Source organism: Carassius auratus, chromosome 13, assembly GCF_003368295.1.
Source record: "Carassius auratus strain Wakin chromosome 13, ASM336829v1, whole genome shotgun sequence".
NCBI classification, from domain to species: domain Eukaryota; kingdom Metazoa; phylum Chordata; class Actinopteri; order Cypriniformes; family Cyprinidae; genus Carassius; species Carassius auratus.
Genome location: NC_039255.1, coordinates 12,410,559 through 12,435,036, shown reverse-complemented (window position 1 = coordinate 12,435,036; position 24,478 = coordinate 12,410,559). Strand labels below are relative to the sequence as shown.

At 36.8% G+C, this 24,478-nt stretch overlaps 5 protein-coding genes and 1 pseudogene across 5 annotated transcripts in view; 5 read left to right on the top strand and 1 right to left on the bottom strand.

Moving 5' to 3' along the window:
* Nucleotides 1–383: 383 nt before the first annotated feature.
* On the top strand, nt 384–1,420 carry LOC113113251 (glutathione S-transferase omega-1-like; annotated as a pseudogene).
* A 1,679-nt stretch (nt 1,421–3,099) lies between these two features.
* LOC113112700 (glutathione S-transferase omega-1-like) lies at nt 3,100–5,761 on the top strand. Its single transcript, XM_026278476.1, has 7 exons — nt 3,100–3,255; nt 3,433–3,502; nt 3,903–4,011; nt 4,174–4,396; nt 4,730–4,831; nt 4,918–5,024; nt 5,377–5,761. The coding sequence occupies exons 2-7, from the start codon at nt 3,472–3,474 to the stop codon at nt 5,525–5,527; spliced, it is 723 nt and encodes a 240-aa protein (XP_026134261.1). The 5' UTR covers nt 3,100–3,255; nt 3,433–3,471; the 3' UTR covers nt 5,528–5,761.
* Nucleotides 5,762–6,265: 504 nt separating this feature from the next.
* Nucleotides 6,266–11,558, bottom strand: LOC113112699 (inositol 1,4,5-trisphosphate receptor-interacting protein). The gene is made up of 2 exons (XM_026278475.1): nt 11,375–11,558; nt 6,266–8,852 (listed from the first exon to the last, which is right to left on the bottom strand). The coding sequence occupies exon 2, from the start codon at nt 8,836–8,838 to the stop codon at nt 7,243–7,245; it is 1,596 nt and encodes a 531-aa protein (XP_026134260.1). The 5' UTR covers nt 8,839–8,852; nt 11,375–11,558; the 3' UTR covers nt 6,266–7,242.
* Nucleotides 11,559–12,401: 843 nt separating this feature from the next.
* On the top strand, nt 12,402–14,231 carry LOC113113177 (calcium homeostasis modulator protein 3-like). The gene is made up of 3 exons (XM_026279350.1): nt 12,402–12,726; nt 12,807–13,062; nt 13,290–14,231. Exons 1-3 carry the CDS (start codon nt 12,440–12,442, stop codon nt 13,740–13,742), a joined length of 996 nt encoding a protein of 331 aa, XP_026135135.1. The 5' UTR covers nt 12,402–12,439; the 3' UTR covers nt 13,743–14,231.
* Nucleotides 14,232–14,554: 323 nt separating this feature from the next.
* Nucleotides 14,555–16,363, top strand: LOC113112698 (calcium homeostasis modulator protein 1). The gene is made up of 2 exons (XM_026278474.1): nt 14,555–15,256; nt 15,795–16,363. The coding sequence occupies exons 1-2, from the start codon at nt 14,708–14,710 to the stop codon at nt 16,296–16,298; spliced, it is 1,053 nt and encodes a 350-aa protein (XP_026134259.1). The 5' UTR covers nt 14,555–14,707; the 3' UTR covers nt 16,299–16,363.
* Nucleotides 16,364–23,884: 7,521 nt separating this feature from the next.
* Nucleotides 23,885–24,478, top strand: part of LOC113113250 (calcium homeostasis modulator protein 2-like) — a 5,289-nt gene continuing 4,695 nt past the window's right edge. The window contains exon 1 of the mRNA XM_026279401.1: nt 23,885–24,430. Within this exon, the coding sequence (XP_026135186.1) occupies nt 23,885–24,430 (546 nt within the window). The remainder of the gene's footprint in view (nt 24,431–24,478) is intronic.

Genomic DNA, 24,478 nt, shown 5'->3' with positions numbered 1-24,478 from the left:
GTCGATCATCTTAAGTGACAGCTTTAAACCTGTCCAGATGTGTATTTATGTTAGGAAACTGGGAGTGTCATTGTTATTTCATTGTACACAAGAATTTGTACACGAAAACTTGACAAGTGATATAACAGTTACGGGCCAGCAGGTGTGTTTAGTGCTGACGACAGTGTATGACACTGCACTTTTATGAAATCATCCTACATATTCCACACAAGAGACTTTTAGTGATAATGTGTGTGCAATGCTCTTGTCAACACTAAAAACCTGCTTATACTTGAAAAGACACTGAAAAGACATTTTGGCATCATGTGCAAGTGACTCACATTATTATACAGCAATGCCATTGCAGAAATGGTCAGATCAGGTCTAACATGTTTTCTGTTTAAATTGTGCCACAGGAAGCCCTGCTTCTGAACCTGTGCCAAAAAAAATATGCACGGCTTTACAGCGTGAGATTCTGCCCTTTTGCCCAACGCACAAGGTTGGTGCTCAATGCCAAAGTGAGTATAAATGCAAATGGGCATTAGTGAGTTATTTAAGGGGGAGGTTGTGTATTAATGTGTTCTATTGTGCTTAGGATGTCCATGAAATGCATGAACAAAATCATTATAAAATGTTTTGGAAAACTGTTTCTGAGTGGAAAGAAAAGCCCCTATGAATAATTTTGTCCTATACATGACACTGTCAACATCAATTTAAAGAATAAGCCTGACAGGTTTTTGAAGAAGAATCTTCTTGGTTTAGTTCCAACACTAGAGAGCTCAAGTGGTCGGGTGGTAACTGGATGAGGTCTATCTTGAGAAGAAACTGCTCCCATCTGACACATTTGAGAGGGTCCAACAGAAAATGCTGCTGGAGCATTTCTCAAAGGTATTTCCCAACTCACTTCTATAGGATATTATATGTATAGTCTTGCTAGATTGAATGAATTGAACGTTTTTAACAATATGGATGTTCTTTTCAGGTGACTCCCTACTTCTATAAGATCCCTGTTGGCAAGACAAAAGGAGAAGATGTGTCTGCACTTAAAGCAGAACTTAAAGAGAAAATCGCCCAATTTAATGAGTTTGGTCGAAATATAATAATATTATAATTGTGTGAAATAAAGATCCAATATTGGATTCGTAACCTCTTTGAATATTAACATTATTTCTTCATAATTTCCAGTGGCTTGGATGGCACTGCTCAGATGAAGAAGTGGACTGAACACATGTTCCTCATGTAAAATCCACAATGTTCAGCACATACGCCTACAAGGTGTTCTGCAAATCCTACATGGAAGGACCCCCAATTATGATTATGGTTTATAGGGTAAAACATTGTTCTCTGGTAAAACACACCTCTGTTGCCTGGCTATTTTAACAGATTTCATTTAAGATGGTATGTTATTATCCATCCATCTTTTATACTATGAACACTATTAATATGAAAAGAGAATATCATGCCTGGTACATCATTCATTATGTCCCTTTGACTTGTGGTGTGGAAATCAAAAACAAAAATCTAAACCTTTGATCTTAAAATCTTATATAACTGGTAAGGTTTATTATTATTATTTAAGTGATTTATTTATTTATGCATTTTTTTAATCAGATATGCAAAAAAATAAATAAAATCAAATAAATAATAATGAAACAAATAAGTCGCTTTGGATAAAAGCATTTGCTAAAAATGTAAATGTGATGTAAATGTAACAAAAAAACTTTCTGAAGTTCATTCAATAGATTAAATATTCTACACATTATATATTATCTTATTTTATACTATTCCAATTTCAGACCAGCTTCATTCGTTGATGGCCTGTAAGGAGTTTTCAAGTGTAACTGCTGTAGTTATTATACTGGAATATACATACTAGGCCAACTGCAGGTGCTGTCCCCCTGCTCAAGGGTTAACTAGGTGCTCATTATCTCAGTCACACCTCTCTGGAATTTAACCTGCAGTGTTTTCATTAATGGCCCTAATGACCCTTATCCATTAGGTGTCCACCACTTCTCTAATGAGTCACCATCATATAAACCAAGATCTCAGAATTATATGTGATCCGTAATTTGATAAGTTGATTATAAAATGTTGTTAAGGGGATAAGCATGACTTTGCACAACAGAAGCTTTGAGATGTCAATGTCATAACCTGTAGCCAAGTGTCACCCCCACCTATTTTTTCCTCCAGAAAGGTTATTAGTAAGCTGACTCATTCTGCAGCTGTAGAAATGCAAAAGAAACACTTGCATGACTTTGCAAGACGCCCACACAAGAGAAACATAAACGGAACAAAATGTGGAAACGCATAGATTATTGTCTTTTTATTTAATGAAATGTTGTACTTGACTTCTTATACAGATAAGATAAAAATTCATTACACAATCCAGAAATCAGTTGTCAACTCATCTGCAATAAGATACAAGCAGATGTTGTAAACATAGTCATTGCTACTGGTGCAGTTGGGCAAGGATTAATAAATTATTAATAAAGTGAAGTAACCAGATTTCTAAAATAGAAACTGAGGATATTTCCTACTTCAGTAGTCTATATAGTTAAATATTACTTATTATATATTCATTACATTTTTTTTAAAATGTTTTTAATTGTTGTGGATTCCATACACTATTAAAATAAATAATTATTGTGATGTTTGCAGGTCAAACTGTCCCCAACTGGGTTTTTTTTTTTTTTTTTTTTTTACAGTTGACCAGTTGCATACTATTAAAAATAAACGTTTAAACATTTATTTTCTAAATGTATTTAATGTTTTCATTAACAACTTTAACAAACTTTTCAAATTAAATTTTTATGGTTGCTTTTTAAGGCGATGTTGGTCGTATTTATTTATTATTTTTTGCTATGTATTTGCAAGCTGTTTTAACTACGACTGTTAATAAATATTTACATTTACTGATAATTAAATATTAAAATAATTAAGAAAACGCACTGTGTTGATTCGTTTAGTTGTATCCTTCCGCTAGAAGATATAGTCCATGGCAGAACATTGCAAACAACCCAGCACATCTGGAGATAATAGCAGACTTCTGAGCAGTTTATAGTTTAACATACGTATAGGCTATTACTCTTCGATGAAAAGTAATTTAAAGAATCTTTTACTAAACGTAGTGAACTAGTTTTGTTGAAGAGCTTTATTTTGAAAGTAATATGGGTGTGTAATAGTTATGTGAGAGGAGGAGTCATTATCTTCAGCCACACCTGTTCTTCCATAAAAACTCAACTTTCCAACTAACGTTAACTGCAGTCGGTTCAACAGGTAAGCAAACCTTGAATGGATTTTGTTTGCTTTTAGTAGAACGTTAAGTGTCTGTGATAGCCTTGAAATTAGTTTTCGTTTCTTGCCTCCGTGCGCGTTATGTAACCCCTTTAGATTTTTATCAATAAAGAATCTAAAAAATGTTTCAATAGTCACCATCGAATGTTTTATTTCTAGCATTAAGGTCTTCTTTGAGTGAACACTCCGATCACAATAATGGCTCCATCTCCAAAATGCCAAGGAAAAGGTAAGAGAAAACTGAAATTTGGAAATGGAAATTATTAGACTCGCTCACAAAGCTTACATTGTTTGGTCTTGAACTTGTGAATGGAAAAGCATTAATAAAAGTTCAGATAGTTTCATTATCCATAAGAGTTTCATTACCAACCCCGTTGCAGATAAACTCTCCCAGATGTTCTCATGCCATGACGTTACGTAATTATTGTAAAAAAAAAAAAAAAAAAAAACGGAATTCTTCTAAAACCTATCATAAGCTCTTAAATGTAATTCCCTAAACAGTTAATTACCGGACATAGCGGCCCATGTTATTTTACTGATGAAATTCTATGCATATCATGCAAATAACTTATTCATATGCATGTGCATATTTACATAATTGTGTCCAATGTGTTTCACTGGTGTAACAGCATGTCCTGCTCCTGGACCAGTGCCAGATGGTCTTATTCGGCTCTACAGCATGAGATTTTGTCCATTTGCTCAGAGAGCAAGACTGGTGCTCACTGCCAAGGGAGTTAAGTGAGTACTAATGTGGACCTGCAGAAATGGAGTAGCAGGAGGGTTGAGCATAAATTAGATTTGATTTTCTTAATTAACATTGTCTGTTTTGGTTTTGAGGAAAATAACTCCCTTAAATACCGATCCACTTACCAATGCTGATTTTATATTCCTTTTACATAGACATGAAATTATCAACATCAATTTGAAGGATAAGCCTGATTGGTTTCTGGAGAAGAATCCTTCAGGGACCGTGCCAGTCTTGGAAACCTCAAGTGGTCAGGTGATATACGAGTCCCCGATCACCTGCGAGTACCTGGAAGAGGCCTTCCCTGAGAAGAAACTGCTCCCATCTGACCCGTTTGAGAGGGCCCAACAGAAAATGGTGCTGGAGCATTATTCAAAGGTACGCAGTTGTTCATTTTGAACACATGCACCTTACAAAGCATCTACCAATAGAACTACTGATATTAATCAAGTTCCTCCGTCGGAAATCTCACTGTAATCAGGACATAGAATATAGAAATGTACTTTTTATCCATACAATTCCTAAAAAATCTGAAAGTCTTGGCATTCTCTTTTTATTATAAGCTAAGCAAACCACAATAACCAGAAAAGTAAAACCATAACCACCCAGGAGCATTATTGATGTATAATCATATTAATGATTTGAAATTCTTTGTATTTTGATTTAAGTAAATTTATGCATGCATTTATGAAACTTCATCCTCGTTTTTAGGTGATTCCATACTTCTATAAGATCTCTATGGGCAAGAAAAGAGGAGAAGACGTCTCAGCAGCTGAAGTTGAATTCACAGAAAAAGTCTCCCAACTAAATGAGGTGGGCTGAAATTCCTACACTTTCTGAAAGTACATCATAACAATTTATTAACTGGTTTCTTTTTTTTTAATACATCTTGTTTTCAGTTTCTGGCGAAAAAGAAGACCAAATATTTTGGGGGTGATTCTATCACAATGATTGACTACTTGATCTGGCCATGGTTTGAGAGGGCAGAGATGATGGGCGTAAAGCAGTAAGATTTTTATTTTCATTGTATCTTTTATTATCAGTACATATATGCAGTATATAATGAATGCATGATAAAAGCGCACTCATTTACCTGACTACAGGTGGAATATTGTGCTGAGTCATAGAGGTTAAGTTAAACCGATATGCAAACAGTGATGAATGACTGAGATTAGTAAGGGTAGGGCTCTGGTTCCAGCTGAATTGAAAAACACTTTGGTTCGGTGAACTTTGTGCACACAAGTACTTGTCTTCGCAAGTTAATGTCTTGTGAATGCAACCATGTCTTTTGTATGTATTTCTCCAAAGTATAACTTGCTTGTAAACCTAATAGTTCCGTATCTCTATTTGTGTTTCAGTTGTTTGGCCAACACTCCTGAGTTAAGAAAGTGGATTGAATGCATGTTCGAGGATCCAGTGGTTAAAGCCACCATGTTCAGCACAGAGGTTCACAAGGTGTTCTTCAACAGCTACATGGACGGAAAACCTAATTATGATCACGGTTTATAGAGTAAAACCGAATGATTTCTGTCCATCTGTGTGTGTGGATTTTCTTTTTTAAAATCATTTCTATTTTCTTAGTCTAAGTATTTTTATACTGAATTTACACCAAATTTAGCTTTTAAGCCTTAGAACTTAAAGTAGAGCCCAGAGGGCCATGTTAAAAAAGGCTACAATAGCTATATTAACATGTTTTTCATTTATACATGAATATAAATAAACCAAATGTACAAACCATAAACATTTTGGACGTGTGTGTTTTTCTTCCTTTATCTTTCCTGCAACTCAAACAGTATAGCTTGGTGCTAGCAATGCTTATAGGTTCAATTCCAAGGGAAAGCAAGAACTGATCAAATGTACGTGTACCTTGAATGCAGTGCCGCTTTGGATATCAGCATCTGCCAAATGCATAAATATAAATGCATATTGTGGGGCTGCACAACATGGCATTATAGGAGGAGAAACCGCACAACTGCATAAATGTTTTAGTGCATTTCTGATAAAAAATAAATAAATAAAAAGACTACAAAGAGTGAAACCAGTGCATTGCAGAGGAAAGATAAAAAGTCCCTTTCAAACCTGTGAAACCGCTTCTGCTTGGGCCTGTTCATGTCACTGTGCCTTATTTCTTTAGATGTGCTTGCTGCTCATACTTTGTTTAGGTATTTCAACAATCCCTTATGTTGGCAGACAAGATCAAAACTGATAATACTGTGAAATACTCTGATAATGTTACAGAATTATATCATTTACAATAACGCATGGTTCAAAGATCCTGAATCAGCTGCCAGAATAATGATGTATAGCAAGTGGGTGTTTTTTTTTCCAACCATGGCCACTTTTGTCCCTGTGTAAAAAAATAAAATTCCTTAAAATCCTATTATTTTATAGCAGCAATTAATTTCACTCACATCTCGAATTATGTATTGTGTTTGGTAACCTTCAGTGGTGGAAATTATTAAACCTTTGAAAAAACTTTGTTTTTGACAATTTCACAGCAAGCATTTTATATATTTTAAATACACACTTCTTTTTACTTTTTGCATAATTTAAGAAAAATTACAGCTTAACATGATGCATGCTATATTAACTGTTCTAAGGTCATATTTACATTGATTTTCTTCACACAATACATCTTATTTCAACTCCAGAATGCTCTTCACTGACACTGTCCCCTTTGTAAAAAATAAATTAACTTTTGAAATAATCTTGGTTATTATTATTACTATTATTATTATTATTATTACATTAAGACACCAAGTTTGTTTGTTATCAAGGAAATGATACCGAAACTCAAAATTTTTAATGTGTACAAATTTATATGATCAGTTCATTTGTTTTGGCAAAATAAATATTGAAGATTGTGTATAATTCACTCTTTGTTGTAATTTATTAAATTCTTTTATGATGGATTTTATATTTGAAGATTGAAAGTCTCAGTCTGGGAAAAAAGAAAGAGTAACGATAAATAAAAAAGGCAAATAAAGACTGCTTTAATCTGACCTACCTATAACATATATGTAAAAAGTTGAAATTTGGCCCCTGGGACAGAAAAGTCCCATAGTTGAAGAAACACCCACATATCAATATAGCATCAGTAACGGACAGTGCTTAAAATGTCGCTTACATTTAAGGTGCAAAACGTCATCATGTAATTAAGTCTGTAGAAATCCCCAACACTCAAAGCCAGATCATTGCGTAAATCCACGTCTGGGTCTGCTAAACTAATGTCTCACGTAACCATTAGACAAGTGTGGGGTATATTCCTGTACAAGCACAGAGGTATTTCTGACCATCTCTTGAAAATGCTCTTCCATTTTGGCATATACATGCCTCTGCAACACTAGAGGCCTAAACAGGTTTACCGGCTCTGCAGTACGGATTATTTCAGGAACCAGAATTTCAGCCGGGATGCGAGGGTTCCCGACAACTATGTGATAGAGTCTCTTTTCCCCCAGGCTTAGCTGAAGGAAGCCGAGTAGATCTCGTAATCTGTGATCGAGATTCTGTGGCTGCCACGTCGCAGGATGTTTACTCAACAGCAGATGCAGCAGCGCAGTCTTTATATGGTAATTAGAAAAGGCGCTTCTCCCAGTCAAAGCCGTCTGCTTTTTGTGCAAGAAGGAAACTATCTGAAGACAGTGAACATGACATGAATTTGTAGGAAGATGTTTTGCTAGATGTTTAAGCAGATTCTTTTCATAAACAGTTAGTGAGAGTTTCCAGAGAGTGTCTGGGGAGTTGCTAATGTCAGATGGGAAATGAGAGATGAGGTAAGCATCCGTGTCCTCAAACTGAACAGCAGGGGTAATGTTAAGAACGACAGTCTTTCCAGACCTAAATCTGATTTTCAGAGCTCCAGGGACGTCCAGGTTCCGAAATGCCAGCTCAAAATCGTATTTATGAGAGATCTGGCCCCATGCTTTGCTCACCGAGATCTGGAACCATGTCATGATCTGATCTTTCGACAAATATAAGGTGTTCTTTGCACAAAGGAGCTCCACCGAATTGAGTTCCTCAAGCTTTTCACACTCATTTCTATTGTGAAGCAGACACAGCATATCATCGCCGAGATTGGTTGCGGCACAAAGACAGTCTGTGCCATTCCCACCTGGTTTAATTAGTTTAATCCTTCCACATCCTTGCAAGTCCAGTGGGATTTCAGTGGAGGGGTCGCACCAGAGCTGAAACTGAAACCTGAATGACCGTGGAGGAGCAAAAGGCACAATGAGGTCACATGTTGGAGGTTTAGTCACCCTCCAAGACTCAAACATACTGCCTATGCCAACAAAGTCCTCGACTTCCAGGTCAGATTCTCGATCGCAAACACTTCTCAAAGCCTCGAGCAGATCATCTGCAAAGCCCTTGATAAACTCTCGCACTCTCCCGCTCTCGTGGATGAAAGGATGGAAGCGGGTCTTGCAGAAGTTACTTAGGACACCTTTATCGAGGACTAAAGTCTTAGCGCTGAGATATTCGGCACTGGAATCTCCATCTTCATCTTCCATGGGGTCCGGCATTTCAGTTGGGATCATATCCTGCCTGCATACCTCAATTGTGAAGAAAATGACTAGGCAGAGAGAGCTCCAAAAGTACCAGCTGTAACTGTCCTGATCACCAATCAAAGCTGTTTCTGTCTGAGAGATCTCCTGTTCCAGGCGCTTCTGTTCGGCCTCCAGCTTCTCCTGGTGCTCCTTCATCCGGGTCAGGAGCTCATCATCTTGCTCAGGGATGGTGGTGTTCTCATTAGGGAAGAGCAGCGGGTGGTGGAGGATAGCCGCTACTACCACCATGCAAACCCGCGCAATAGCACCTTGCATCCTTCACTGTGAGTCTGAGAAAACACACATTTCTGGATTAATGTGAGCTTCTTGAAAGGAAACACATCTTCTACCTTTTGTGAAAACATTATTTGCAAACTGTTATACAAAGGACTGTCCTGCACTGGAGAAGGAAGTCAGATAACCCAAGTAAAATGCCATAAATTACACAAATTAGAACTGTTTACAGATAAAAGTATCCACTGAAAACAAGAGATTTAAAAATAAAGTAAAATAATATCTGTTTAATAACTTTCTATCTCTTAACTTGACGTCAGGGTTTAAAAAAAAAAAGCTGTGTTACCATCTCTGTTGAAAGTATTTTGTCATTTTGCCTTATTTACACTGAAGAGGACGTTTTGTAATTGGTTTATTTATAGTGTGGCATTTGGAGCCTGAGTGATTCTTGGAATGAGGCAGATAAAATTCAGTATTTATACAATCTGCATGCTACTGGTACATTGCATGAATATTGTACTCTTTAGTATCCCGTAACTTTCTAAAGCATTAGAGACACAAATTTTGTCAATCTTTTGAAGTGATATTCAATTCATAGTAGTAAAAATGTACTTATTTTGTCTATTTTTTTAATCAGTTGTGCCATTTATTTGGACTTTTTATACACCATGGTAAGAAGGCAAGCAAGTATTCTCATTCAGTCTTGTTTTCGGTTTAATTCGTCAAGCTTAACCATTTTACTTAAAGCTAAAGACCATTAGTTTTGCATCTTTGTCCCCATCGATTCATATATATCACATATTTTATTTTGGATACGATGACGATACTTTTAATGACCTGTATTGTCGATATCGATACCGATAAGATACTTCTAAACTGAACTTTTAGATTATGAAATGTATTAATGTTGATACATCAGGATCGATTCGCCCATCACTATCAGCCACCACACCGATGTGGCTATTCACTGTACTTAGTAATTACAGATTCTAGCCTATGTCTTAGAATATATGACCCAAATAAAAATTTTCACCATATATTGTCATCTACACAAGTAATAAGTCTGCCAAGCTTTGTTCTGATCAACTGAGGAAAAAAGCATTACAATAAATCACGCTACCAATGGTTGATTAGCTCATATAAGCACAATCAGCATTGTATATATATATATATATATATATATATATATATATATATATATATATATATATATATATATATATAGGCTACATCACATCCAACCCTGCAAAGTATTATTTTTATACTTTATTCTCAAATTATTAATATTAACAACATCATCATTGCGTGACTATGAGTATAGTATTAGCATGTAGATTTTAATTTCTGTGCAGTCTAATCTTTAATTTCTGTGCAGTCTAATCTCTAATTGTCACATTCGAATTTCATATTAAGAAATTATTTTAATTATTTTAATATAATTCAATTAATATATAATTTCATATGTAATAATATAATTCAAATGTGTTTCGTATAATCTTTCTTGATTAAAATCCGCCATCAAAACATAATGATAATAATAATAAACTTAATTTAATTATTCCAGCTGCTGTGGGAATAGGCTAAATTAAATGATTCGCCACCTGCAGGATCCTCACATGAGATAGTCTAGTATCCGGGACATCTTCTTTATATTTACAGACGTGACGTAATGACGCAGTGCCATGCTCGAATTTCCCGCGAAAACCTACCCGAACCACTTCCATTAGAAAACATTATTATAAGATAACCGTTGTTAATCGGGCTAAAGTAAGGCAACAGCTTCGAACACTGGCTTTTATGTGCTTTCTCAAATATTGATTCTGGATCATTTCTAACCAAAAAAAAGTTATTTTTTTCTTTTCACACACTTCAGTGTTTAAGCTGCATTTACATTTTTTTTATCCAAACCACATAGAGAATACAAATAAAATAAATAAAATAAATGGCTCAAAGTTTTTTTAGGCCACAAAGTTTTTTAGGCCCATTTTTTTATTTTGTATTTAGCCTATTTTATTTTTTGTTGGACAAATAAATAAATAAATAAATAAATAAATAAATAAATACAGTCTATGTGGGAAAAAAAAATACAAATAGAGTATATGAGATGACTGATAATGTTCGAGCTCCAGGAAATTTGTGTGGCGCTGCAGAGATTCCAACATTCTGCACACACTAAAGGGCGGAGTTTAGACAACAACAACAGCAACAATGTACTCATTAAACAGAGAGAAATCCACAAATAGACACTAATACAGAAGAAACACTTGTTAACGCGTGCCTGAAATGATTGAAGTCAATGGCAAGTTTATCAGCAACAGGTCGACTGATACGTAGTGTAATGGAAGGCAGTGACGCAACCAACGACTTAAAGGCAGAGCATCTAACAATTTCTCTTTTTAATCAGCACAGTTTGCGTTTTTTTTTTTTTTTTTGACGTCTTAAGATGTTTTACAAAACTCATGTGGCTTACAAAACTCTTGCTTTTTAAATTGTAATCACAGCTGAATAATCTATGAAACAGCAGATGGTCACTACTCGCGCGCGTTTGTTTTGGACCAAGAACAGAATGATAACTTACACTGTAAAACCACGAGTTAAAGTCCAGCGTTGTTCATTGTTCCAGAACGATACTGAACCGACACAAGAGAAAGCGCTTCAGTACCGTTACCCCTCTGTTTCCTCATCTCTCACATCCAGGAAGTGACCATGGGGCCCTTTTCGCTCCTCCATAAAAAGCACGTGGGTAAGTCCCGCTCTCGAGTCAACGTCATGTCAACACGTACCCTGGGGGTGGTGAAAACATTAAAGTTTTGAAGTTTTTAAATATTAAAGTTTTCACAATATATACTTATAGTTAATATTATGAGCCTATTGTGTTAATTATGGATGCACACGGAATTACACCAATAAAAAGACGTATTGTAAATATGTACATAAGCCTGTTGAAGTATTAAAATCATGTTATTTTTTTTCGTTGCTTTGTTTTTCTGCCCTATTTAAGAATGTGCAGCTGCACTAGTGACTACCGAACGACAACCCACACGGTGTCGCTGTCTCACCAAAGTTCAGCCATATAGTCTACAATACACATATTTTTAATAGAAACAGTTTGTCAATTAACCCCCGTTGCAATCATCCGTTTGTAGGATCTTTTTGAGCTTTCTTTTTTACGTTATTTTCCTGAGGGTCAAACAATGCGGTTATTATTGAGAAAAATATCCGGTCAAGTGAAGACTGCTGCTTATTGATAAAAATATGAAAAATGTCAATATGAAATAGCCTTTTTAAAACCATCCGACTACTCAAAGGGAAGAAGGCAAATCCATTTTAAAGTCAGGTATTCGTGCTCACAATTTGGGTGTGGCCAGATGAAGCATGTGCGCGCGCCCTACACGTGTAGCTCACTCATCAGTCATCACACTTTAGCACTCAGAGCTTGCGAGACACGTTCATTTTTGTGAAACTTTCGTCTCCACGTGATTCATATAATTACTTTTAAATAAAATTAATAATTTGTCATGTGAGTAATTTTTTTTTCGTTTGTCTTTTTCTCAGACTCGATCACAACGTAGTTGGCGGTCATTATCAGATAAGTACATTTGACACATTTGCAGCCTCTTATAGCTACAACGTAAACTAATAAATGGATCGTTTAAAGTTGGTTCTGCAATATTTCCAGTCAAATTCTGAGTCTATTTCTAATGGTATCTGTATAATATTGTCACTGATATGTGTTAAGTTGTATACGAGTTTTGATTTCAACTGCCCCTGCTTACCACAATACAACAAGATGTACTCACTGGGGGTCGTGTTCGTGCCTCCAATTATATTGTTTCTTTTGGGAGTTTTAGTCAATCGTCATACAGGGGTGCTGATGGAAGAGTGGGTAAAACCCCTAGGCAACAGGACAAAAAATCCAGCAGTGGTGAAGTAAGTTTGAAGCTTAATAATATTACTAATTTATTATTAGTATTAATCATATAAAAATATGTATATTATTCTCCTCCCAGATTTTTGCTGTCATCAATGTTGCAACGGGCCCTTCTGGCCCCCATGGTCTGGATTCTGATGACACTCTTGGATGGAAAATGTTTCATCTGTGCATTTAGTATGAATGTAGACCCTAAATATTTCACAGGAATACCAAACAGCACTGGCCTCGAATTGATCAAGATCATGGCTAAGGTGCCTTGCAAAGAAGATGTTATCTTCAAAAACAACAGTTTCTGGAAAGCTGTCTCACGCTATGTGCGGTGTTATTCTCAGGTGAATGGGTTTTCTTACATTTTTGTGTGCATTTTTTCAGTGCTTACATTGTCTTTAGTCAGTGATGTCAATCTTTTTTGACGTGATAACTGCCAAGTAAGATTGAGCTGTACAAGGTTGACAGGAGCAGACCTTTAGCAAATCTGTAGGTGGTTAAAATCCTTTCATGCTTTGCATAACCAGAAGATTCATCTATTCTTCTTGTGCAATGTATTTTCTTCTCTAAGGCTATAGGGTGGTCAATCCTCCTTTTCTTCATTTTTTTGGGCGCTATGGGCCGTGTCCTCAAGCCTTGCTTCAATCACGCCACTTTTCTGCAGACACGCTACTGGAGCAATTACTTGGACATTGAGCAGAAGCTCTTCGATGAGACTTGTGTCCCTCATGCCAGAAATTTTGCCCGAAAATGTGTGGTGCAGTTCTTTGAGAGTATGCAAGAAGATGTGACTGTGAGAATGGCCCTTTCAAATACACTCAGACCCAGTACAATCCATAATGAATATGAAGAGAAGGAAGAGGAGCAGCTGCATGGTATAACCAGACAAGATCAGGTGGATCATTTACTGCAAACCTGGTACGAGTGCAAACCAGAGCTGGACGTGACCAATATGGCCTATAAACCCAAAGTGTGTATCACTTGGGAAGATCACAATGGGAAGGCATTATTCTCTGAAGTGTAAAACGGAGGGAAAAAAGATCTTACCTCTTAAATAAGAATGAATGTAAATAAGTGACTAATTAAATATGAATAAAAAAATTTGACCCTAGAATTGTAATAACTTGAGAACTAATTGACTAATTAATGTTCATTTAGAAGCAAAAGCCTAAAAAGCTGGATGTATAATTCAGGCCCCCATAATTTTGAGGCAAAGATGCCTGGATGGAAAATGTTTCATGTGCATATTTAGTATGAATGTAGAACCCAAACATTGTTTAACTGTAATGTTACTATCAGATTAATGTCAATTCAAAAAGCTTTGTTTTAACCTTCCTCAAGTGCTTGGATGCAGGTGCATTTGAATATGCTGGGATTTAGTTTGTGTATTTTTGCATGTCTCTTTCCACACATTACACAACAACCTCATGGATATGGCTTGCATGCAAATTACTACAGAACCTCGGCAACACCTGAAAAAAATGTGTATGTAGTTCTCTGTATATATTGTGTATATCTATTATTAGCCTTACGCAGTAAAAATGTTTATGATCTTAGCTGCATGGCAGTTAGACCACTGCATTCTGTGTTTGTATTGTCCATGTTTTGAAATGTACTTTTACCTTTAATACGCCTTTTGAGTAAGAGAGATTTTGTCTTGAAGTTATGTATTATGCTTGACAGTGAACAATTTAAGCACTGGACAATGCCAGGACAAAAATCACACCCAACTATTTAGATGAGGATGTGTTGGAGACTTTAAAGGAGGGGCCTGTCACTCACGTGCATCCATGCATGAAGGCGACCTCATGAACCTTTCCTCACTTTGGACTCAACTCTGTTCCAGCAGCCTTGCTTTCTTTTTTCTCTGACAAGACAGAGCTAGTATTTGATTATAATAAGATCTATCATTTATTATTGCTCAACTTTACTAGTTTGATCAACTTTGATCTACTATTTTGCTCTAAAAGTTAAACCAACTTTTTGAAAATGGATAAGTTTCGGATTATGGTCCAGTTTTTGCAAGCCAACCAAGAGTCGTTCATGAATGGCATCTGTGGGATCATGGCTCTGGCAAGTGCTCAGATGTATTCCTCTTTTGAGTTCACCTGTCCTTGTCTTCCAGACTACAATTATGCGTATGGAATCGGTATTCTAATTGTTCCGCCAATATGGTTCTTTTTACTTGGATATGTACTCAACAACAATATATCAGTGTTAACTGAAGAATGGAAGAGACCGGTTGGTAAACGCAGGAAGGATCCGGCGGTTTTGCGCTACATGTTCAGCTCCATGACGCAGCGCGCTCTCATCGCTCCGGTAGTGTGGGTCGCCGTGACTTTAATGGATGGCAAGAGCTTTCTTTGTGCTTTCAGCGCCACCGCTGATTTATCCGAGTTCCTCAACGAGAGCTATCCAATCTTATCCAAAAAGGAGCTTGTGAAATTTCAAGCAAGGATTCCATGCGAAGACGTATTTGATGGACATGAAATTATTTCCATAGATGCGGCCACTAGGTATATTCGCTGTTTTTCACAGGTAATGACAAAAAAAAAACTTTCCTAAATTATCTTACTTATTAGCCCACTATTAACGCTGGGTAAAGCAATTTTGCAAAAGTAGGCTAATTCTGAAAGACTGCGCATATGGGTTATTATTAATTATGTTAATTATTTTGTAAAGGTAGGCTATACAGCGTGAAGCGATGCGTTGCTAAAGTTGTTTATCAATAGACAACCAATCATTAAACGCTTTAGTGCTTACCTCATTAAGTATTCATACGCTTAGCCTGAGGCTTCAGTTGACGCACTAGAAACAAATATGTTTGTAAGTTTTAAAAACAGGTTTTCATAATTATACAAACAGACAGTCCATGATTAATTACACACACAGATAAATTATATAGGCCAGGGATTTCAAAGTATAAAATAAATTATGTAGGCCTATGGAAACTGTATAAAACTGGACTATCATATAAAATATATGCATAGCCTATATAGGCCACAACTACAGTAGATAGCCTATTGTTTTGTTTTTAAATTAATCTTTTGCGATCTTTCTTTCTTTCTTTCTTTAGGCCTGTGGATGGAGCTTTTTAATGGTAATAACTATAGTAGCCTTCTTGATAAGGGCGATAAGGCCTTGTTTTACCCAAGCCGCTTTTCTTAAAACCAAATATTGGTCGCATTACATTGATATAGAGCGCAAACTATTTGACGAAACGTGTAAAGAGCACGCCAAGGGCTTCGCTAAGGTCTGCATACAGCAATACTTCGAGAGCGTCAGTGGGGAAATCGTTCCACAATCCCAGTTACCCACAAAGAAAGGGAAAGGTAAAAAAGACGATGATGATGGGGAAAAACAGAAGAGTGACGAGGAGAAGCTTCTTGGCATCCGTAAAGAAGAAGATATGAATAAAGTCCTTTGGAACTGGCATCTTTGTAAACCCGCACTGATGCTGACCAAGCGCGCTGAAGATATGAATGGACATGCGCACTTGGATACACTCAGCCTCTCAAAAGAGTGCAACCATCACACACCTGTGAAAACGACAGCTGTGGCTTACTACTCCAAAGTCTGACTTCGCCTGAATCGAATGAAGTGGTATTGCAGTAATCACTGTTAAGATCTCGTTTCTATTTATTGCATGCCCTTTCTTATAGTATATCCGCCTGGGACTCATAAGTCGCTAATCATAAGTTGTTTGTTAGGCCTACCATGAATACATAATAGGATATAATGGGCTTTTATGTGATAAAAGCAACACGCAGGTGTGACAATGACAATAATAATAGCTATGACGACGATGTTAATAATGAATGCCACTCTTTTTTTCTATGTAACAAATTAAGCTTTACTAAAATTAAGGTAGGCTATAGCTAAATTTAAATTAAGGAGGGGGCTGTTAATGTCATCAGTCATATCAAGGACATATCAGCATGTGTTAACATCACTCCGGAGGTATTTTTTCACGGTATTTAGCCCTATAGATATGTATACGTAGATATGTCATTAGTGACTGTTTCAATGGGTCACATTACATAAGCCATCCGTCATATTGGAAAGGTCAACTTAAGGTCATTCACTATGATAATCAGTGAATATGCAAACATGCCACAATCATTACATATCTAGGCTATGTTTCCGCCCCTCTCTCGCATTATCACCAGTGAATGATTATCCCATTTCTTCGGGATAATGAGGATTGTAGCATCTTCTAATATTTATGGTGAATGATGTCACGTTGTCCATTAACATTGGCACGCATCTACGTGCTTGGGGCTGTCGAATGAGGCATCTACCTGTACATATCTATGTTTAGCCCCGCCCACTAATGGCAAGTTGGCTACTAAAGGATCAATGTAGTTTACCACTTCCTATATGATGTTACTCAGTCACAGACAATGTTATTGTCCAACAGAACCTGCCGCAGCAGTTTAAAACTGTAGAGCTTGCTTAGGCTTAACTGCTGAGTTTACAGTAGGGCCCGTTTCACTCGAAAAAAAAAAAAAGTAATACGTAATTTAGGTACGCTCTTCAGTTTAAAGCAGCAGTATTTATTATAACTTAGTTACATAAATAATATTTTATCAGATTTTAGGATATCTTAAAGCAGTGGCTCTCGGCCAGGGGTCCAGGGCCCTATAGAGAGCCTCAGCAAACTTTAAAGAGGGCCTCAAGATTAATTAAAAATGATTTAAAATAAGACAAAATAACTTTGGAATAAGTTAAGAATTAATCAAATAAAAGAATTAATCAAATAAAAATCTATATATTTCTTATTTGATTCACTCCTAAATTTGGGGAATTCTAAAATAATTATTCAAATTTGTTACTATAATTAGTTGCTTGTTTTAATGTATGGACACTATCCCAATTTCCGTAAATTGGCTTTGAATATTGTTTTGGACAGTGGATGCAGTGGATGTAGTCACAAAGGTTGTGAATGTGAACCACAATGGGTGTCACTTCAGAACTCACTTTTCTGTGTGGCTCTCCTGTGGCCTGCCATGGGGAATCGGTTTCATCACATTGTGGTTTCCGAGACGATCTCTTTATTCTGAGATGTTATGTGCACTTCAGTGCTCCAATTTTGTATGTCTCCCTTACTAAACACACCTATTTTAATTAAAAGATCTGCAAAGGAGTGTCAGATAATTGAGACGTGCAAAAATAAAAATAACTGGAACTTAGGAACCACTGTCATATCTATTTTTCTGGATCTCAGGAAGCAATTTATTTTGAAGAATGAGTTGGATGACATTTATATGTAGAGAGAGAGAGATGCTTAAAAAAAAAATACTTTAGCCCAACCTGTTTTAGTTAAATGCTTAGTTCCACTGGGGCCAAAACCATTGTAATTGCTGTTGGTTATTCACTGCTTTACGTACATAACAGACAGAAAATACAGCTGTATGCAGACAGTTTTTTTTGTTTTGTTTTGTTTTTACAATCTGCTTCTGATTGTACATAATTTAAAAACTTTTGTGGATGTTCAGGAAGACCATTTCTACTCCCTGCCAATGAAATGTAAGTCTTTATTTCAGAATTTATTAGATTTTTGAGCTAATATTTGGTTTTCGGTAATTATTTTGAGTGGCACATTGAGGTTTGAGGAAACTTTGCCCAATCAGCTGCTTTTATATGAAATGAAAGTATGCATTTATTGATCTAGAAATAGCATAATGAAGCTGTTTCTGTTTGCCCTTCTTTTCATGTATAAATGTGTCAAAGGACTTATATCTGTCTTTGTGAGGTTTAAGGTTAAATTTCCAGAGACAGTAATCTTCATCAGCGAAAAGAAACTAAGACAGAGAAACACGCCTATATCAAAATAAGATGTCTACTTTGCTCTCAGAATACAGCTTACTTCAAGAGTCAGGATGTTATGGTCTTCAGTGGCCTCATTGGTTTAGGAACAGTGGTTGGTCAGACAGCATATTACATCTTAGCTTTTCACTATTCACTTCCATGAATTACCTGTACGGACTGACTGCCATTGGTGTACCAGTGTACCAGCCCTGGCTTTCTGAAGATGCAGGAAATTAGCAGTTGTTGCTCCTGTTACTGTAAATTCCCCACTGAGTGGGGAGGCATATATGTCTGTGATTCCAGTGAGCTCATGAACCCCTCATCTTTGGATGGCTTCTTTTCAACTACACCTGGTCCAGAGATCATGGCCCGGTTTCCATGCAAAGATGTACCTACTTCATATATGAACTACTCAGGAGAGGTTGAAGGCCAGTTAAAGTACGAATCCCAGGTACTTGTCACTTTTTATAATGTTGTTCAATTGCTTAATTGTTTGAACACTTCTGATGCACAACCTTTTTTTTTTTTTTTCATCAAGCTTTCGGGCTGGTTGCCTGTGGGAATCATCTCTCTCTCTATCTTTGTGCTCCTCTGTCAGAAAAATAGCTTTTCTTCTCTTGGATATCATCAGGAGGTGTACTGGTCCCAGTACAACAAGTCCCCAAACAAGCTCTTTTCCAGCTTACAGCTGAAGTACATGCTAAATTCTATGCAGCTGAAAATGTCAAGAGTTTCTTTGGCTTTGTGGCCTTGGAAAATAAAGAGAAGCAACTTTTAGCACACTGCGAGGTAATCAAGAACATCATCCCCAGAATGGAGTGGAACCGCGTCACAGGGTTTACATGTACAGAGAGACTGATGACACTCACATCTACAGCCGCTTAAACAAATGGGATATGTATACAAATAACCATGACTGTTAAAGCTGCAGTAGGGAACTTTTGATGCTCTAGCGGTTAATAAACAGAACTGCTTGCGTCTTGCGGAAGAACATCGTAGCCGGAACTACTTCTCTCTGTTTATGTCTATGAAGAATCACAAAGGTACTGGGTTACTCCACCGCGGTACCCCGAAGCAATCTAAAATAGTCTGAATATAAACACTTATTATAGGTGCACCCTAGTGATTCAGGACAAGCCAAAAACACGGTTTGGAAAATGGATTTATGGTGTACTCGCTTATTATGTACATTTTTCTATATTTTGAACACAAACAAAGTTACGGACCGCAGCTCTGATTGGTTATTTTTTACCGGGAGCGGATGACTTTCTGCAAATGGCAATAGGTCCACTGGGAGGAGCCAGAGGAGCTTGATTTTTTTCACAGATTATCTGTCTCATATTCTACTGTCAGGACATAATGACAGGTTTAATAAATATGTAAAAAATATTTTTTTTTACAAAAGTTCCCTACAGCACCTTTAAGCAGCTGACAAAAAAATGGACATTTTATCCCATGAGTCTGACAAATTAGTGTCTAATTCATGAACAATTCTACACAACCAAAACGAATGTCTTTGACATCAAGAAACACCCAAGAAATGTGTGCCACACAGACCATAAAGAAAATAATTTTAAAAATATGTATTGTTACATAAATTATTGTTATGTAAATAAAGTAAAAAAAGGTTTATAATTGTTTTTTTTATTTCTAATGCAAAATAGTTCTTCTTTAAAAAATCTCATAATTCTTCTGAGAAAAAATAAACAAATGTTTAAAGCTCATAGGCCTACTAAATGTTATCTCTGTTGAACATCAATTTTGGAAGCACATAGCTCAATCAAGTCAAGTCAAGTCAAGTTGAGCTTTATTGTCATTCCGCTACATGTGGGGACATATAGTGGAACGAAATGTCATGCCTAACATGACCACGGTGCTACATAAATACAGTCATATGACAATAAAGAAAACAGTATAAAACTATTCACAACTAACCTACTGACATATTTTGAATATGAATATACTATATACAAATGTTTACCTATACAAAAACTTTCAAAGAAAAAGAAATAACACTTTAAATGCTTCACATAATACTGTACATGTGCAAAGAGAAACATCGTAAGTCAAGCAGCTAGGGGAACAGTGCAAGATGATTTGTAGTGCATAAGCATGTAAACAAATATTACTTAGTCTTTTTGGGGATTATGTATGTACATCAGTTTGTGTGAAAAGTGTCTAGTGCGCATAGAGGAGAACTGCGCAAAATAGATTTGAATTAAACCCAAAAAGTTGTTTCAGACAGTTTTTCCTGTTGTGGTAAGGTTGGGCGGGAGTTAGGGGGTTTGTGGGGTGTGTCAGAGGAGGGCAGGGTGATTTTGAGTTCAGGGCTCTCACAGCCTGGGGGGAAAAGCTGTTGAGCAGTCTGGCGGAGTGGGCTCTGATGCTCTGGTACCGTCTTCCTGATGTCAGGAGCTGGAAGAGATTGTGGGAGGGATGGGTGGGGTCCTTCATGATACTGTTGGCTTTGGTGGAACATTGTGTGAGGAAAATGTCCAGGATGGAGGAGAGAGGTGCACTGATGATCTTTACAGCTGTGTTCACTGGAGGGCCTTGCGGTCTGCTGCACTACAGTTCCTGTACCAGACAGTGATGCTGCTGCTCTCTTTGGTTCCTCTGTAGAATGTGGTGAGGATGGGTGGAGGGATACTTGCTCTTTTCAGCCGGTGGAGAAAGTGTAGCCGCTGTTGTGTCTTCTTGAAGTGTGTCATGGTCTTGGTGGTCCAGGTGAGATCATGTGCACCCCCAGGAATTTATTGCTGCTGACTCTGTCTACAGTCGAGCTGTCAATGGTCAGTGGGGTGTCCATAACAACCTCCTTTGCCTTCTCCACTTTGAGGGATCACCATTCAGCCAGTTGTGCCACTTCTTCTCTGTAATGTGTTCATCGCTGTTGTTGAGGAGACCTACCACCGTTGTGTCATCCGCAAACTTGATGATGTGGTTGGAGCTGAATTTGGCAGTGCATTTATGGGTCAGCTGCATGAAGAGCAGCGGGCTGAGCACACAGCCTTGTGGGGCACCTGTCCTCAGTGTGGTAGTTCTCGAGGTGTTGTGCCTTACATGCACTGACTGAAGTCTTCCAGTTAGAAAGTCCAGGATCCAATTACAGAGGGAATTGTTAAGGCCCAGCAGATTTAGTTTATTAATGAGCTGTTGTGGTATTGTTGTGTTGAATGCTGAGCTGAAGTCAATGAACAGCATTCTGACATAGGAGTCTTTATTTTCTAGGTGGGTAAGAGCCAGGTGGAGGGTGGAGGAAATTGCATAATTTGTAGAGTGGTTTGGACGTTATGCAAAATGGAGTGGATCAAGTGTGTTGGGGAGGCTGGTTTTGATGTTGTGCATGATTAACCTCTCAAAGCAATTCATCATGATTGGAGTCATTGCTATTGGGCAGTAGTAAATATGTAAATAAAATGTAAAATGTAAATAATGTAAAAAAAAAAAAAAAAAAGCCCATTGGATAATCTGGCCATGTGTGAAGCTAAAAGTTTGTTGTCACAAACCCCCCCAAAATTAAAATAAATATTGCATAAATTAGAGGTAAAAAAATTATATAAATACTGTTCAGCTTCTTGCACAGACCGATCATTTTGTGCCTTTACACATCAATGTATCACAGGCTCCAGGGTTTAATTTGGTTTTGTTTGTGTATATTTATTATTATTATTATTATCATTATTATTATTATCATTATATGTTTTAGCCGTGACTCCCATTCACATAAAATATAAGACTGACAGACTGCAACGGTTTCAGTTAAAAATCTCAGTTTGTGTTTTACTGAAGAAACAAAGTCACCTACATCTTGGATGCCATGGGGGTAAGCAGATAAACATCAAATGTTCATTTTTGGGTGAACTATCCCTTTAGGGGTTGACAAATGCTGTATTTTTTTCAGAACAGTATGCAGAAAATAATAATGCTTCCTAAAAGATATCACTGAATAACTGTCCAAAATATCACACTGATCTTTGTGACATCACTATTTGTAATCAGCTGCAGTTCAGATTTAGATTATCCATCAGAATGCTTTTGATGGGATTTATTAATTTTTTTCCCTGTCAGTTTGTACACGCATTTATAGCTGGAAATTTAGAGCGTGATAGACGATAAATTTGGAGCGTTTATAAAACAATTTTGCCCGTTACCAGTTCACACAGTCAACCGTCCTAGAGATAAGAAGAAAATTAATGAGAAAATTAAAAAGACCAGAATGGACAAAAAACAAAACAAAAAAAAAAACATTAATGAACAGCGTTGAGGGTTTTCAACACCTGGAGGGATCTGACAGCAACAAAACGCTTTATACTCAGTTTGCTTTGCTCTTGACAGGTCAACATATCATTGTTACCTTTGGTTTGTATTTCGTGTTTTTACGTGCTAGTTCTACAACTAACAAATATTAAACTACCTTTAAATATTTCAAGTTCAAGTACGTAGATGGGTCAACAGATTTATGTGTGTAACAAGTTAATGGTTCATTTTATGTCAAAACAGACACTTATTAGTGTGCGATTAAAATTGTATTTTACATTATTTTTGCCCATTTTTATAATTGTGCCAATCCTGTATTTAAAAATGAATATCTATTCGATCATATTGAGGAAAAAGTTAAAATTATATAAAAATTTTGGAGGTGGGGGTTTTAGTTTAAATGCTTCATACTTTCCACTGGGGGCTGGAAACGATATAGATCCTGCTTATGATTAGGTGCTGCATGCACACAAGGGACAGAGCGGAGGAAAGACCTCACTACTTCAACACAACATAAGCTACCTACAGAAAACTATTTTGTTTTTAAGGACTTCTTCTGCAGTCTGCATTTGTTCGTACATATTTGTAAAACTTTTTGGCTTGTTCATCAAGACCTCTGAACCTCATTGCAATGGAATGTAAGTCTTTCTATTTTTAAATAGTTTTTAGGTTCTAAATCTGGCCTCAGTGTCATGCTGATACTTGCCCAGAGGGTCTTTGTTCAAAGAACTTTTCTGCATGAAATTTGAGTGTATATCTCATAATATTCAGATTTGTACACATGCATATTTTTTCATCACTAAGGGAAAGTTATTTATTTTTCATTGGCTCAAGTTAAAAAAATATTGATGTTAATCGTTACCCTAATTCTTATTTATTTATTTATTTTTTTACAGTGAATGAATTTTTTTTTTTTTCAGGTTGCCTTCGTTTCTCTAGTTTTTAGAGTCTGTATCTGCTTTTCTGTATGATGGTGTCAGATAAAAAAAGAGGACTCTTCAGTCTTCTGTCTTTGTTAGTGTTTTAGGTTTACTTTACATAGACTCTCAGAAAGACTTTGTTTAACCTGCATTAATTCACACTGAGAAAACCAAGATGGCTGCAATAATCTCAGAAAACTTAAAATTTGTTGGGCTCTTCTTCAAGAGTAAGAATGTCGTGATCTTCAATGGCCTGATAGGTTTAGGGACAGTAGCCAGTCAGACAGCATACAATATTTTTGCATTTCACTGTCCGTGTTCACCAAAGAAGAATTACCTGTATGGCCTGGTAGCCATTGGTGCACCAGCTCTGGCTTTCTTTGTCATCGGGGTGATGCTGAATCGAAATACTTGGGACTTTGTGTCAGAGTGCCGCACCAGAAAATGTCGGAAATTATCATTGTCTGCTGCTTTTGCTCTGTTGGGCTCCATTTTGGGCAGAGCAGTTGTTGCCCCCATCAATTGGTCAGTTATTTCCCTCCTGAGAGGGGAGGCGTATGTCTGTGCTTTCAGTGAGTTTATAGACCCCTCTTCTTTGGATTATTTTCCTTCTACTACAAAGACTCCAGAGATAATGGCCCGATTTCCATGTAAGGATGTACCCGCTCCATTTATGAACTACTCAAGAGTGATTGAACGCCAGCTAAAGTATGAATCCCAGGTATTTATCAATTTAATATAGTTTTGTGATTGTCTTGAATTAAATATA

What these genes read in the sequence shown, in the direction of transcription:
- LOC113112700 (XM_026278476.1), top strand. Translation starts at nt 3,472, where the DNA reads ATGGCTCCATCTCCAAAATGCCAAGGAAAAG. An exon ending in TCCAAAATGCCAAGGAAAAG is followed by an intron (nt 3,503 to 3,902) that starts GTAAGAGAAAAC and finishes CTGGTGTAACAG; the next exon opens with CATGTCCTGCTCCTGGACCA. An exon ending in AAGTCTCCCAACTAAATGAG is followed by an intron (nt 4,832 to 4,917) that starts GTGGGCTGAAAT and finishes TCTTGTTTTCAG; the next exon opens with TTTCTGGCGAAAAAGAAGAC.
- LOC113112699 (XM_026278475.1), bottom strand. Translation starts at nt 8,838, where the DNA reads ATGCAAGGTGCTATTGCGCGGGTTTGCATGGTGGTAGTAGCGGCTATC.
- LOC113113177 (XM_026279350.1), top strand. Translation starts at nt 12,440, where the DNA reads ATGGATCGTTTAAAGTTGGTTCTGCAATATTTCCAGTCAAATTCTGAG. An exon ending in AAAAATCCAGCAGTGGTGAA is followed by an intron (nt 12,727 to 12,806) that starts GTAAGTTTGAAG and finishes TTCTCCTCCCAG; the next exon opens with ATTTTTGCTGTCATCAATGT. An exon ending in ATGTGCGGTGTTATTCTCAG is followed by an intron (nt 13,063 to 13,289) that starts GTGAATGGGTTT and finishes TTCTTCTCTAAG; the next exon opens with GCTATAGGGTGGTCAATCCT.
- LOC113112698 (XM_026278474.1), top strand. Translation starts at nt 14,708, where the DNA reads ATGGATAAGTTTCGGATTATGGTCCAGTTTTTGCAAGCCAACCAAGAG. An exon ending in ATATTCGCTGTTTTTCACAG is followed by an intron (nt 15,257 to 15,794) that starts GTAATGACAAAA and finishes TTCTTTCTTTAG; the next exon opens with GCCTGTGGATGGAGCTTTTT.